This window comes from Balaenoptera musculus, chromosome 19 (genome assembly GCF_009873245.2).
Source record: "Balaenoptera musculus isolate JJ_BM4_2016_0621 chromosome 19, mBalMus1.pri.v3, whole genome shotgun sequence".
Classification (NCBI taxonomy): Eukaryota; Metazoa; Chordata; class Mammalia; order Artiodactyla; family Balaenopteridae; genus Balaenoptera; species Balaenoptera musculus.
Genome location: NC_045803.1, coordinates 10,680,799 through 10,696,481, shown reverse-complemented (window position 1 = coordinate 10,696,481; position 15,683 = coordinate 10,680,799). Strand labels below are relative to the sequence as shown.

At 55.8% G+C, this 15,683-nt stretch overlaps 1 protein-coding gene across 1 annotated transcript in view; it reads left to right on the top strand.

The window, feature by feature from the left end:
• CLPTM1 (CLPTM1 regulator of GABA type A receptor forward trafficking) overlaps window positions 1–15,683 on the top strand; it is a 30,576-nt gene that overhangs the window by 11,693 nt on the left and 3,200 nt on the right. Inside the window, exons 3-9 of the mRNA XM_036833848.1 lie at window positions 3,029–3,152; window positions 4,024–4,182; window positions 6,569–6,686; window positions 10,985–11,070; window positions 11,891–12,011; window positions 12,601–12,845; window positions 13,959–14,052. Coding sequence (XP_036689743.1) covers window positions 3,029–3,152; window positions 4,024–4,182; window positions 6,569–6,686; window positions 10,985–11,070; window positions 11,891–12,011; window positions 12,601–12,845; window positions 13,959–14,052 — 947 coding nt within the window. The remainder of the gene's footprint in view (window positions 1–3,028; window positions 3,153–4,023; window positions 4,183–6,568; window positions 6,687–10,984; window positions 11,071–11,890; window positions 12,012–12,600; window positions 12,846–13,958; window positions 14,053–15,683) is intronic.

Sequence of the window (15,683 nt, the reverse complement as noted above, 5' to 3'; positions counted from 1 at the left end):
ATTCTGTGGCATTAAGTACATCCACATTAGTGTGCAGCCATCACTGCCATCCATCTCCAGAACTTTTTCATCTTCCTCAACTGAAACTGTCCCCATTAAACACTAACTCCCACTTCTCTTTCCCGCAGCCCAGGTTTTTGCTTTTGTTTAACCTTGTATGTTACACAAAATGGATGGCTACTCTGTGCACTTTCCTTCGTCTTCCTTTCTCTTTAAACAGTGCATCCTGTAAATATCTCCGCTTCATTTACAACTCAAAGACTGTGTATTATGTCTATTCAATTTTGTAAATTGAGAAAATGACTCTTAATATATTTGTTTTAACTAAGTGTCGTTTTGTTTCTACTTTGATTTTTTTCCATCATGTTATTCAGGGTGGATACTTGTGAAGCGCGCTCTCAATGTACATTTTCAGGGTTTTGTAACATTCTGAAACCTCCAGTCCTGAGCATCTCAAATTTTGGTTTCTTTTTTTATCTTTTTTTTTTTTAATTTTTATTGGAAAATGGTTGCTTTACAATGTTGTGTTAGCTTCCACTGCACAACAGAATGAACCAGCTACACACATACAGATATCCCCTCCCTTCTGGACTTCCCTCCCGTTTAGGTTACCACAGTGCCATTGGGTAGATTGGTTTTTGTTTCTGCTGGTTCTCACTCATAGAGTCTTGTTTCCTTGTGCTCCTGGCTTGTCTTTGGCTGTGTGTTGATCATCATACTTGGAAAATTGTTTATAGGAGTCATTTCGGGCCTAGGATGAACCTGTTTTCCTACAGAGAGGATTTGCTTTGCCTCTGCTGGCTGCCTGGGGCATTGTCATTCGGGGTCTCCTTGTACCAGGTTCAAGGCTCTGGCTGTGCCCACCTGGTGTGCGACTCTGAGGAGGGCTAGGCCACACCTGCTTCCCCTTGTCCTTGGCGGGGAGCCCTGTGGAGTCTTAGCTTCTCATAGAGTAGGTCTCTGGTTACTTTGTGTGGGCCCTGGGCTGGCGTTTTTGTTCACCCATCAAAACACCTAGCAGATGTCCTCAAACACAAAAAAGAAGCTTCCAAAAAAAAAGGAAAAACAACAAGGACTTACTGTATAGCACAGGGAACTATATTCAGTATCTCATAATAACATATAATGGAAAAGAATCCTAAAAAGAATATATATACACATTATATCATATATTATCAATAATATATATATATATAAATATGTGTATATATAACTGAATCATGTTGCTGTATACCTGAAACTGAATCTAACACAACATTGTAAATCAACCATACTTAAGTTAAAAAAAGAAGAAGCTGGGCTTCCCTGGTGGCGCAGCGGTTGAGAATCTGCCTGCCAATGCAGGGGACACGGGTTCGAGCCCTGATCTGGGAAGATCCCACATGCCACGGAGCAACTGGGCCCGTGAGCCACACTTACTGAGCCTGCGCGTCTGGAGCCTGTGCTCCACAGCAAGAGAGGCCACGACAGTGAGAGGCCCGCGCACCGCGATGAAGAGAGGCCCCCGCTTGCCACAGCTAGAGAAAGCCCTCGCACAGAAACGAAGATCCAACACAGCAAAAATAAATAAATTAATTAATTAATTAAAAAAAAAAAAAAAGAAGAAGCTTCCAGGGTTCCTTTACTTTTTTTTTTTAATTAATTAATTAATTAATTTGGGGGCTGCGTTGGGTCTTTGTTGCTGCACGTGGGCTTTCTCTAGTTGCGCCGAGCAGGGGCTACTCTTCGTTGTGGTGTGCAGGCTTCTCAATTGCGGTGGCTTCTCTTGTTGCAGAGCATGGGCTCTAGGCACGCGGGCTTCAGTAGTTGTGGCACAAGGGCTTAGTAGTTGTGGCTCGGGGGCTGTAGAGTGCAGACTCAGTAGTTGTGGCGCATGGGCTTAGTTGCTCCGCGGCATGTGGGATCTTCCCGGACCAGGGCTCGAACCCGTGTCCCCTGCATTAGCAGGTGGATTCTTAACCACTGTGCCATCAGGGAAGCCCCGTAAACATATATTCTTAAAAGCACTGAAGAATGGACAAGACTGCAGACTTACCTGGCAAAAACTGAAAGGAAGATGGGAACCAAAGAAGTAAAGAAGGACTTCCCTGGTGGCGCAGTGGTTAAGAATCCACCTGCCAATGCAGGGGACACGGGTTTGAGCCCTGGTCTGGGAAGATCCCACATGCCGCAGGGCAGCTAAGCCCGTGTGCCACACTACTGAAGCCCAGGTACCTAGAGCCTGTGCTCGGCAACAAGAGAAGCCACCGCAATGAGAAACCTGCGCACCACAGCGAGGAGTAGCCCCTGCTTGCTGCAACTAGAGAAAGCCCACGCACAGCAACGAAGACACAACACAGCCAAAAATAACTAAATTAAATAATTAATTAATTACAAAAAGAATATATGTTTACATGTATTATATATATAAACTTGATTAAAAATATATAAGAAAATAGAAGAACATATAGAATATGTTGCTATATCAAGATATATAATTGTAAGTGTAAAACTGGTGTTAGTATATTCTTACTATATTAATTTTTATCAAGCCTTTTCAAGTTGTTTCCAACAGGAAAGTTGGTCTGAATAACCTAGCCCAGTGTTACTAAAAATAGGGACTCACCCATTACTTACTGTTTGCTTCTGCAGTTTTCAGTTGATTTGAAGTTCTGAAATGTTGCTCTCCCTAATGTCTGTGTCTCTAAAATGCTGGGATTCCAGATTCTAGGGTTCTCACACTTTGGGATTCCAGGGGACTGGGACGTTAGGTTTCCTAGTTCTGAGGTTTCGAGGGTCGAAGCGCCTGCAGCCCTGTGGCCACCAGACTCCAGGGAGTCAGTGCCAGGCGTCTGGGGTCTGTCCCCGGACATGGCCTTTGGGGGCATCTCGTCTTCTCAGCAGCCCTGCACCTGCCTTCTCAGGGACCCTCCCTGCTTGATCAGCCCCCGGGTCAGGCCCCGGCAGGTGCTGAGTCGGAAGGTCAGGCAGATCCACGTTGGAAAGAAAAGGCATGGGGACTCACCGCCTGCCCTGCTTGCCTCCTCAGGATCTTCATCATCTGGGCCATCAGCAGCTGGTTCCGCCGAGGGCCGGCCCCTCAGGACCAGGCAGGCCCCGGAGGAGCCCCACGTGTCGCCAGCCGCAACCTGTTCCCCAAAGACACTTTAATGGTAACCACCAGCTGGGAGGCCAGACCCGGGAGAGGAGTGGGTGGGGGAAGGTGTGGGGGAGTGACATGGGCTGTCGGGACAGACGCGGTCCCTGGTCACTGTCAGGTCTGTGAACGGGTCCAGGGTTGAGAGACTCCAGGTGCATCTTCAGCCCATGAAATCTGAGTCACTCAAGTGACACTTATAAGGAACAAGTAATTCTTTTGGGTTTGTGATGGTATTCTTTCCGGGTAGAAGGACTTTGTTCAGGAGCATCTGCAACAGGTGTTCTAACCTCAGTAATCTCGACCTCTCCCACCTTTGCGGTTCTCTGCAGCTCTGGGATTCCTGATTTCATGGAATTCTGGCCAGCAGGGTGACCACCACTCAGCTGTTCTTTATCAGTGGGCCTTCTGGGCTCTGGACAGAGATGGCCACGGGGACTTGGGAAAGGAGGGAGTTCTGAGGCCAGCTCCCCAGTTCCCCTCGGTTCTCAGTAGCCGGCTGACACTCTTGCACATCTTGACTGTGCTTTATCCATAAGCCTGCGGAGCTCTGACCAAGAAGCCCATGAGAGGCTGAGAGGGAAGATGATTCAGGGAGGTCCGGATCCTTTCTAACCCCAAATTCTAATTGGCAGGCTGACCATTGTTTAATTGTTTTTGCTCTTAGACGTCACAGACTCAGACCAGGACAGACGTGGTGGGGGTGTGAGGAAAGAGAAAGGTTATTCTACTAGCTGCTGCTCTTCTCTCCACTAACCACCCCCCCGCAAATTGTTCATGTTAGTGTGCTGTTAGTGCCGCAGCTCTTCCTCGCTCTTTATCTGTCAGCCTTCAGAGGGTCCTATAAGCAGCCCTGACTAAGCTCCGCCCACTTCCCCTCCCAACAGAACCTGCACGTGTACATCTCAGAGCACGAGCACTTTACAGACTTTAATGCCACATCAGCGCTCTTCTGGGAGCAGCATGACCTTGTGTATGGCGACTGGACTAGTGGCGAGAACTCAGACGGCTGCTACGAGCACTTTGCTGAGCTCGACATTCCACAGGTGGGACGGCTTCTGGTTCCTGGCCCCAGGGCTGCGCGGCTAGCACTGAGGGCATTTCCTTGAACCAACTCCCAGTCCTGCAATCGGGAGTCCAGGTTCCAAGCCTGGCTCTCCTCTTAGTTCACATGCTTTGTGACCACAGGCGGGTCCCTGAGGTCTCTGGGCCTTGTCTTCCCCACCTCTCCATGTGGATGGAGTTGGAAATGGCCTAGGATCCTCCCAGCTACTTTCAGGGTTGTGTAAATCTGTGGTATGAACTGGTGAAAGATTAGTAATCATCCCTGGGGGTGGCCAGTCAGCCAGCCTGGTTTGAAAATAATAGTTAATGTTGATTAAGTGCTTACTACGTACAGGGCACCAGCCTAGGCTGACTGGTGGAAACCTCCCAGCAACCCTAGGAGGTGGGAACTATTATTTCCATTTGACTGATGAGGAAACTGAGGTACAGAGAGGCCCCACCCGAGGTCACACAGCCGGTGTGAACTGAACTGAACTCAGGCTGTCTGGCTCCGGACTCTGACAGCCCCAGTTCAAATCCTGCCTCCTCCAGGGAGCTCTCCCTGACACTCAGGCTCAGCCAGCACCCTCTCTGGGCTCCCCAACCCAAGCCGTGCCAGCTCTGGGGGGTTGTCACTACCTGAATATGGATCTGTTTTCCCCACGGGACCATCTTGGTCACAGCTCTGTCCCCAGCTCTGCCCAGCAGAGGACTGGGTGCAGAATCAGCGGCTGTTGAACAATCAGTGAATTTGATGAATCTGTGAATGTTGACATCTCTTGGGGGCTGCTCTCTCCTTCCTTTCTCCCCATCAAGTCTTCTCCTCAGTCTCCTGGGAAGGAGGGAGCATCTCTGCTCTGTCCGGCTCTGTCTGGGTCTGTTTGGGTAGCTGGAAGCAGTGGTGGATGCGTTCTTTCTGAGGCAGACAGGACAGCCCGTGCTGAGAGGTGGCTCCCGCCGAGACCTCACGCCCGGCCCCCAGACCCCAACCCCAGATCCGAGGAGGACAGAGGGGCACTAAGCCAGGCAGTGAGAGCTGCTTGCAGGGACTTGGTGCTCACCCTCCTTCCCAGCTCTGTGGCGGGAGAGTGTCTAAGTTGTACTTGATTTTAATTTGTGGAGGTGACTGAGCCGCGACACAGGCCAATGCCATCGGAAGAAGAATTTACTACTTACATTTCCCGAGAGGAGGGGGCCCACCACACTACGCAGGGCCACATGGGGAAGCACCAGGTTTGGACAGGAGCAGAAGGGGCAAGGGGAGGCCTAGGCCGAAGCCTTTATTGAGGTTTCCGCAGGAAAGGCAGGGCAGGTGGGGAAACACCTTAGGACTGGCCTGCTTGGTTGACGTGCGGGCTCTGGGCTAGAGGGGTGGTCTGTAGTTGTCTGGTACCTGCCCTGAGTGATTCAGTGCGGCCTGGTGTGTGAGAGATCAAGGGGGTGGTTGGGGTGTGGACTTGGGTTTGTTGGCTTGCATTTTAAAGGTATGTTCAGAGGCAGGCGAGTTGTTTATTATTTCCAGGAATCAGCTGGCCCTGGGAGGGGCGGTCTCTCCCCTGCCAGATGTGAAAACAGCATGAAATATAAAAACGTGGTTGACACAGAGGTGGACTTAAAAGGCAGGGCAGTGAGGACACAGCGTGGCCAGGTGAATCCCAGCTCACCACGAAGGTCAGACAGAGAGGCTGCAGTGCGGCCTCGGCCACCCGCCCTGCGCCTCAGGCAGGTGGCCACCCCACTTCAGTTTCCTCATCTGGGTGGGTGTGGCAGGGGGTTGAGAATAGTAGGTGAAAGGCCCGGGCAGAGAGGTAGGACACAGGCGGTGAGAGGCAGGGCCACGGGAGAGCCCACGGACGGGGTTCGGATCCAATTACTCGCTGCCCGTAGCCTCTCTGTGTGAGCCCCAGTCACCGCATCTGGAAAACGGGGTAATAACATGACCCAGCGCGCAAGGTTTACATGAGTTATGCAGATGTGAACTCACTGGACTGGGCAGTTACCATTTGAAGTGCCAGAGTGGTATCCGGCCTTCATTGTTTTACCGTTTAATGAATTAAGGCTGCTGACGTTTATTGAGCTCCTATTCTGTGCTTGAGTGACCGCGCTCAGCGCTCTCAGATAATCCTTACAGCCCTGCCGTGCCCTCAGTGCTGAGGATCTGCGTCCTGCAGGTGGGCCCTGAGGCTCAGCGAGGCGAAGCCTGAGGCCACACAGCCATTGTGTGCTAGAGCCTGGTTTTGAATTTGAGCCTAACTCCAGTGTCTGGCCCCTAACCACTTAACTACACTGCCCACCCTGAACACTCAGTAGACGGGGGTGGGGAAGCCGTGGGGGGCGGGCGTCATGAGGGGCTTCACTGTTCCTTGTCCCCGTCGGACCGCCTTGCAGAGCGTCCAGCAGAACGGCTCCATCTATATCCACGTCTACTTCACCAAGACCGGCTTCCACCCAGACCCCCGGCAGAAGGCGCTGTACCGCCGGCTCGCCACGGTGCACACGTCTCGGAGTAAGTCCCTCTCCGTCCTGGGGCCCCCGTGGTTCCGCGGGCCTGGACTCCCAGGTCCACGAGGGCAGGCAGGAACCCTGTGCTCAGGGAGGCTGGGGTTGGTGGCCGGGCTCGAACCCTGCGTACCCTCCATGCCTCTGGACACCTGTGGGCAGGCAGGAGAGGAATCGGCTTAGGAAGAGCAGGTGGAGAAAGGGACTTCCGAGAAGAGGAAGGGCGAGGCCGGCGTGTGCACAGTACCGGGCCTGGTAGAGCAGACACTCCAGAATGGTCTGTGAGAGAACCATGGCTAGATTAAATGAGCAGAGGGAGACTGGAGGCCCTTTGCCATTAGTTGCATCCGGTGTGCTCTCCGTGATTGCATCTGTGTCGGCCGCTTCTGGAATGGGTGCTGCACAGTGGCCTCCCTGGGGGCTCCTGCGGGGCCGTGCGAGGCTCCCAGGCTGCGGGTGTGAATGCATCCTGCATGGCTGCGCTGTGAGCCTCCGCCCGCGCACGCGCACCTCTGAGTAGGGCCTGCCTTGACGAGGCAAGCTGGTGAGGGCCACGTCACCGGACAGGCCCCGTTCTCACCTCGCTGGCCACCCTCCTGGTGCCCCCCTGAGAATCCTGATTGTGTGAGCAAACCGCAGGACTACCGGTGGCCCCAAGAAGCCCTGGGTCAGAACTGTGGCCATTTGGGACTTCTGACACGGCCTCATTTTGAAACTGAGATTCTCTCTGCCCAGGGCATCTTCTTTAAAAAAAAATTTTTTTAATCTCTTGTTATAAGTACATGGTTTAAAATTCAAGTAATTTAACCAGACAGCGACACTCATCTGTCTCCTGCTCTCCCCCTCTTGTGTTCCCCCAGTTTCCACTCCCCACAGGCAACTGCTTTAGCTGTTTCTGCTACTTGATCTCCAAGGCTCCCAATAATAAGATGATAATGCAATTTCTTGGTTTTTCAGTTTTGACATTATGTCTTGACTTCCTACTCTGGAAGAGGAAATCTCAACTCAGGAACATAATTTGATTAGATTCATATTCAGCATTCAAATGGTTTTGAGTGTGTGACTCTTCTTCCCATCTGAACCACACGGTGTGTGTAGTTTATTTTTCCTTTCCTGTCCAACATCTCCTTTTCCAGGAGGTTAATAATTGTTGGCATTTTTTTGCCTGCCCTTTGTGTCTTTTGTCCTTGAGTCCACTGTCTCCTGATCGGCAGTTGTGGGACTCTCTCGCTGCACTTCAGTTTCAGCAGATCTAGAGGACAGACAGCCCCCCACACCCCCCTCCCGAAAGCCCCCCGTTCCCTTCATGTGAATTTTGCGTGCCCCACCTCACTTTGATTCTGCTGCGCCTGTGGACTTGGTTAAGATCCCTCTGGCTGTTTTTTGTGGCGCAGCGACAGATGTACTTTAATTTGCATGGGTTAGGTCTTTTCCTACCTCTTTTGGTATAAAAATAACCCAAAGGATGAGAATTTTTTTTGTGACCATCTACACTGGATGAAACAAAACTCTAGTGACCGTATGTCAGTACCCAAAGCTGATTTGGAAAAGTCCCCCAGGTGTGCTAAGCGCTGTTCTAAGCAAGTATGTCTGCGGACCGTGCTCTGTAGGGCGCTCCGCCCGGCTGGCTGGCTGGCTGGCTTCCATGGAGCGCAGCTGCGAAGATGCCGGCAGAGGCGGGCTGAGGGGGTGTGGCCTGCAGGGGCCATTCCCACGGAGGTGTCCCCGAAAGTCTGGGTTACATGTGCCTGGTGCTTCAGCGGTTGCTTTGAATGTGACCCAGGTGGGCGGCTGCTGGCTTGCGTGCCAGTTACACCCATCAGCCACGCTCAGTGCCAGCATCTGTTGTGGTTTCGTCTCTGGTGAATGTGATCGTGTCACTGTGTGGTGAGGTCGTGTTCATGGTCAGTGTGACAGATGTTGGTGTGGTCTGCAAAATAGAATCTGCAGCCTGTGGACCTGAGAAGCCAGCGGGATCCCCCAGGCTTGCCTCACACCTGGGCCCCCTTCGGGCAGGGGCTTGAAGGGACACGGAGCTGGCCACCGGCCCACTCCAGGGCACAGAGCGACAGTGTGGGATCGGAAAAGCCCCCTCCTCTCTTCCCCAAAGGGCCAGTGGTCAGCACTCTAGCACGGTACTGTCCCAGAGGGATACAGTGCCCGCCACAGAAGGCATTGTAAGTTTTCTAAGTGGCCACGTTAAAAAAAAAAAAAAGACCATAAAATGAATGTTAGTAATTTATTGAGGTCAACGTGTTGTCATTTCAACATGTAATCCGTATAAAAAATTAATGAGGTATTCTCCACTATTCTTCTTCCTGCACTAGGTTTCAAATTTCAGTGTGTGTTTTGCACTCACAGCACATTTCAGTCTCAACCAGCCACATTGTCAGTACTCAGGGTATAGTTTAACTCCAAGAAAAGGGGGCTTCTTCCTCCCTACGGAAGCCAGGTCCATCTCATATCATAACCCCATCTGCATGCCACCAAGTTGCAGAATGTTCTCCACCTGAGCCAAAGTCTGTCTCCTCTGGGGCTGGCCGGGCACGGTCCCTCCCTTCCCTGGACAGCCTCTCATGGGTGTGGAAGACAGCGGAGCATGTACCCCGGGGAATTTATTCTCCAGGATGCCCACCCTTGGGTGTTTACTGCTTTCCCCTGACGTGGGAGCAAGGTCTCAAATGCGTTAATTGTGATAGAAGTGATGAGATGATATTCACGGGAACCATAAGAGCAGCTGGCCCCCGGGCTGAAACCCTGAGTCAATTCCCAGAAGTGGTTTTGAACTTGAGCTCGTCCATAGAATCCAGAAGCCCCTGGTTCTGAGCGGGTGGGAGGGATCTGGGCCCTGTGGCGTGTGTCAGTGTGACATGCAGGGGTGCTCTGCTGGCTGGGCTCCGTAGAGCAGAGAGCCACTTCCCAGTGGTCCTGCCCAGAAGAGGCGAGGCTTTAATCCCCATTCTCCGGAGGGGGTACTGAGGCCCAGGGAGGTGATGTAGCTCACCAACGTCCCTCAGTTCATGGGAGACAGAGCCAGGATGTGACCCCAGGGCCCCCGCTCTTGGCCAGCTCCCTCTTTCATTTCCCCATCTCTCCCTAGCACCTGGGGGCAGGATGGAGAAATCACAGGAGGGATAGGCCATGTGTTGTCCCAGGCATAAGGAGGAGCGGAAAAGTTACCCAGACCAGGGTGGAGGCGGGGAGATGGAGCGTGAACGAACGCCAGCCCTGTCCTCCTGGCATGTCTTGGCAGGGTTTGGGGCAGGGTGGCAGGGAGCCCGTGGCTGACCTGGCCTCTGCAAGAGGAAGTGAGGTCCACTCCTGCCCGGGGATTCACAGCGCCAAAGTACTTCTCACATTGGCGGCTCTCGGCCTTCTCCGGCCCTGTCTCGGCCCACCTGTTTATATTTATCAATCCTGCTGTTTGTCACTGTGGGGGGATACGGCAGGGCCCAAAACGGGCCCAGCCCCACCTGGGGCTTGCAGACTGGTTGAGGGGACAGACAGCAAACAAGTAAACCAGTGGGCAGGTGAACCAGTGGGTCGTGATGAACTGTTGTGAAGGAAACAGAAATGGCAAGGAGCACGCCCGGGCAGCCGCCTTCAGTGGAGTGGGCGGAAGGGACATTTAACCAGGGGCAGGAAGGGGGAGAAGGAGCCAACCAGGAAGATTCCAGCCATGCTGGATCCCTGCCAGGGAGGCGCAGCAGCACGTCTGCAGGCCCAAGGTCGGCGCATTTGAGGAGGAAGGAGTGGGGTGCGCAAGGATGAGAGGTGGCGAGGGCTGAGGTTGGTGGGGCCGTGGTGAGCACCTCAGGGGCCCTGCGCGGGGCAGCGGGAGCTGTCTAGGATTCTGAGGCAGTAGGATGACTCGATCAGATACTTGGGTCTTAGGGGCAAGAGTGGCCACTGGGAGGCCAGTGAGGAGGTGACTGCGGTCATCCAGGAGGGGGCGCCGTGGCCGGCCTGGGGTGGGGCTCTGGAGGTGGGAGGCTGTGCTGGGATCTGAGGCATGTGCCGGAGGGGACATTCACCGGGGATGGGCTGATGGAACAGATGCAGCAAATCCTGGAGGAGGAGACTCCTGGGACAATTTGGTGGATGCTGGTGTCGCTGTACAGATGGGGAGCCTGGGGCTGGGGTGAGATTTGAGAAGGCAGTGCAGGCTTTCTGGTTGTCGTTACTGCCGGTTGGCAGGTGGAAGAGTGGGAGCCGGGAACCGGGTGGGCAGAGGTCTGGGGCCTGGGTCCCGCGAGTGCCAGCAGGTCTCACATCCACCCCCTTTCCCTGCCTCCTCGCCCTCAGTGATCAACAAATACAAGCGCCGGCGGTTTCAGAAAACCAAGAACCTGTTGACGGGAGAGACGGAAGCTGACCCAGAAATGATCAAGGTTAGCACGAGCAGAGCCGTCGAGTTCTGGGGGTGCCGTCCGGCCCATTCCCAGCCCAGCAGCCGGACCACGGGGGTTGTCTTCTGACACCACCACTGAGCCGCTGGCAGCCGGGGGCTTTCACCTCTCTGAGCCTCAGTTTCCCTCCCTGGAAACTGGGTTAGAACGTAGAGCTAGCTCTCAGGGAGTGGGGGTGTTGCCGGCGAGGTTACAGCTGACCTCCAGCAGTGGCAGGGCGGGTGCTCTGTGCTCCGGACACGCACCCACCTGGAAGCCTCGCGCCAGCCCTGTTGGGTGGGTCCCGTCACAAGGAAGGAGACTTACACGAAGTATCACAGCCAGGAAGTGGCAGGGCTGGGATTCACACCCAAGCAGCTGGACCCTGAGCCCGGGCTTGGCCCGGCACAGACGAGGTACCCGCTAACGTGGCTCTAGAAGGAATACTCCCGGTTAATCCGGGGACGTTAGCCCGTGGTGGCACCGAGAGTCTTCCTCTCTCCACGAGGTGGTCCCGGGCGGGAGGGCGGCCCCTGAGTATGGAGGCTGCACGCGGGTCCCACACTTGTGCGGTCACGAGGCTGCACTTTGCAGCCTGGTGCGCCGTCCCGTCCAGATGGGCAGGCTTGGGTTTTCTGCTCCGTCAGGTGGCTGGGGGGAGCCAGGGCAGCGGGGTCTAGAGGCTGGCGCGGGGACTGGCCAGGGTGAGCCCTCGGCCAGCAGTCGCTGCGGTGGTTGCTCTTCTGTCGCGACTGTCACGGGAGTCCTCAGGAGGAAGCGAGCAGGTGCCTCTGAGACCCACCACCCCCCCGTCTCCCCTCAGAGGGCCGAGGATTACGGGCCTGTGGAGGTGATCTCCCACTGGCACCCCAACATCACCATCAACATTGTGGACGACCACACGCCGTGGGTGAAGGGCAGCGTGCCTCCTCCCCTGGACCAGTGTGAGCTCCCGGCTGCCCACTCGGGCTCCTGACCAGGCCATTTTCTTGTCTCCTGGCCCCACCCCCAGCCCGAGATCTCTGACTAGGTCTCCACCCTCCCAAGCTTCCTGCCCCGCCCCTCTAGACACTCCCCTTTCTCTCCCTCCCACACCACCTGGTGACCCCAGCCCTGACCACCTTGTGCCCAAAATGGTCTCATCCAGCCATGAGCTTTTTTCGGAAAAGATGCATCTGTTGCCAGCCTTGGAAATTGGGGCAGCATCACTTAGGAACCCAGGTTTCTGACTTCTTTTACAAAAGCCTGACGCGTGGAGAGCCTCGGGGCAGCCGCAGTCTGGAGCTGAGCTGCAGCTGTCCCCTCAACCAGGGCCTGCCCAACCCTCCCTAGCCTGCCCTCTCCCTGACTCCTTGGCACAGCCCAGGAAGGTTCCCTGTGCCCCAGTCTCTGTCCCGGGGGCCCCACTGGGTCCCTGCAAACATCCGAATTTGACACCTTTGTCCCCAGAGGCTGAGGGGTCTCCCCACCCCCGTGGGTGCCTGTGGCCTCTGGTCCAGGCTGAGCGGTAACCCCTGCCCTGCGTGCCTGCAGATGTGAAGTTTGATGCCGTGAGCGGTGACTACTACCCCATCATCTACTTCAACGACTACTGGAACCTGCAGAAGGACTACTACCCCATCAACGAGAGTCTGGCCAGCCTGCCCCTCCGCGTCTCCTTCTGCCCGCTCTCGCTCTGGCGCTGGCAGCTCTACGCCGCCCAGAGCACCAAGTCGCCCTGGAACTTCCTGGGCGACGAGCTGTACGAGCAGTCAGATGAGGAGCAGGACTCGGTGAAGGTGGGTAGGTGGGGGGAGGGGGGGCGGGAGCTTCCCAGCCCCTTCCTGGGTGGCAGGAGGGGAAGGGGAAGTGGGCCAGGCTGCCGGCCTGGGGACTGCTAGCTGATGCTCCCCTGCCCACAGTTTCACAACCTCCCAGCCACCCTCCCTGCAGTGGGCAGGAAACAGGCACTCGGCCCTCTGGCTCTGGCTGACTCTGGGGGTCCTGCCTCTGAGGCTTCCATGGTCCTCCTCCTTTTTTTTAAAATTTATTTACTTATTTTTGGCTGCGTTGGGTCTTCATTGCTGCTCACGGGCTTTCTCTAGTTGCAGCGACCGGGGGCTACTCTTCGTTGCGGTGCGTGGGCTTCTCATTGTGGTGGCTTCTCTTGTTGCGGAGCACGGGCTCAGTAGTTGTGGCTCACGGGCTCTAGAGCGCAGGCTCAGTAGTTGTGTTGCACGGGCTTAGTTGCTCCTCGGCATGTGGGATCTTTCCGGACCAGGGCTCGAACCCGTGTCCCCTGCATTGGCAGGCGGATTCTTAAGCACTGCGCCCCCAGGGAAGTCCCCATGGTCCTCCTTGTCACGGTTTTTATGTTTGCAGGGCCCGGCCCTCTGGGTCTGGATCTGCCCCTCCCTGCTTCTTCGGCCCCATGTTCTGCCTCCCTGACTTTGGGCTCTGACTCCATGTGTCTGCTCCCTCTCACTGTGTCCTTGAATATCATTCTTCTCTGCCTGTGTCTGTCTTGTTGAACCTGGTCTGTGCTTGCCTGGGGCTGTCTTTGGTGTTGGGTTTCTGTCCCTGGCTCTGACAGTCCCTTCATCTCTCAGTTATTTCTCTCCCTACCCCCATCACTGTCTCCCCATCTCTCCTCTGTCTCCATCTTTCTCCCTCCCTCTCCGTGCATCCCTCGCCCGCCTCTCTGTGCCCATCTGCCCATCTCTGACCTGCTCTCCTCCCGGCCAGCACCACACCCCGCTGGGAAGCCCCGGGGTCAGGTCTGGGGAATATCAGCAGGTTCTTCTGGGGCCCAGAGCAAGGAGAGATGGGTCGGCTAATGAAGGCACTGCAACGGTCAGCCCCCGGCCAGGGCACGGCAGCGCTCACAGCCATCTTCCCCACCCCAACCCCAGGTTGCCCTCCTGGAGACCAACCCCTACCTGCTGGCGCTCACCATCATCGTGTCCATTGTCCACAGTGTCTTTGAGTTCCTGGCCTTCAAGAACGGTAAGGGTGGGACCCCGGGCCCTGTGAGAGGCCATGGGGGACTGGGGACAAGGGGGTGTGTGGTGGGAGGACAGGGCCTGCTCCCTCCCTCTTCCTCTCGGGCCCTCCCCCTGCCTGGGGCCTGTCAGCCCCACTCTCCAGAGGCCTGGTGAGCAGCCGCCAACTCCCGCCCAGACACTCCCATCTACCGGGCGTGGTGCTGGCGGAGGGGCTGGGCCTGGTGTCGTGGCGAAGGCCAGGCCGGGGCCGCCAGGAAGCTGGGCCGGGGAACTCCAAGGCCGGGAGCAGGGAAGCCCCAGAGCTGCTTCTGCCGCCCTGCCCGGCAGGCCGCCTGTTGGGGAAGATCCCTCGGGTTGAGTGGACAGGGCCCACCTGAGTGGGAAAGTGACAGCCCTGTCCCAGAGGGCCCCGAGGTTCCAAAGGCCAACAGTGGTGATGGCCAGCGTTTGAGGGGGACCGGCCACATGCCAGGCATGGTTGGAGCGCCCTCCAGTGAGCGCATTGAGGCCCTGCAGCCACAGCCCCGTGAGGAAGCGTCGTTAGCCCCACGATCATAGCAAGGACCCGGAGGCTTGGGGAGGTTGGTTACTTGCCCACAGTCACACAGCTCCCAAGTGGCAAGGCCAGGATTTAGATCCAGGCGTCCTGCTCCAGCTCCCACCTCATACTCCAGGCCCTGCTGGCCACTTCTTCCTTCCCTAGAGAACCCCGGTCTGAAGGAGGCCTGCTGCTCTGCAGCTTCTGGAAGTGGCAGTAGTAATGGGTATTATTATTATCATCATCATTCTTATTAAGAGGACATTACCATGATTGAGTTACCTTCTGGAAAATTATGGCATCAAAACCGAACAGTAAGTGGTGCTGGCCCAGTAGGGAGGAGGCTCTTAGCCGTGGTGCGTGGAGCCCTGGCTGTGCCGGGGTGGCGCGTGCTTGCAAACGCTCCTGCTGACTGCAGGCCGGCTCCCCTAGGGTCCCTTTTTTCCTAATGTCGAATGAAGGCACAGAGGGGGTGGTTACTTGCTCAGGGTCACAGAGCAAGGGCATGGGCCCTGGGTGAGCCCGGCCTTACACCCCGTGCTTGCTGCCTCTCTGGTCTGAGGCAGAACTCGGATCCACCCACCCCCACCAGAACCCTGTCTTCAGACGCATTCTTCCCAGTTAGGACTGGGGGGGTCCTGTGAGTGTCCCCTTCATATCTCCTCAGGGTCTGATGGTCTGACGGGAGAGGTGTAAGCTTGCCAGGTGTGCTGGAGCTCTGGAATCAGTCAGAGCCGGGTGGGTGGCCAGCACCCGGGTCTTGCCCCTGTGTGACCTCGGGCACGGCTTCTCGCCTGGAAGACAGGCATCGTGCTGGGTCGGCCTGCTGTGGCAGCAGGTGTTGGACACACAGTCTGGGCAGAGTCCAGTGGTGCCGTTTTCCTCGTCTGGCCGATGGGAAGACCAGGGCTGGGAGAGGGGCTGAGCTGGGCCCTGCGGGGGGTGGCGGGGGCCCGGGAGAGTAGTGCTGGAAGGAGCTTTGGTTGGCGAGCAGAGGCCATGGCCCCTGTGCATGTCCTGAGCGTGTCTGTGGGCCGGTTCCTTTTTTTTTTTTTTTTTTTTGGCCACACCTCGTGGCATACGGGATATTAGTG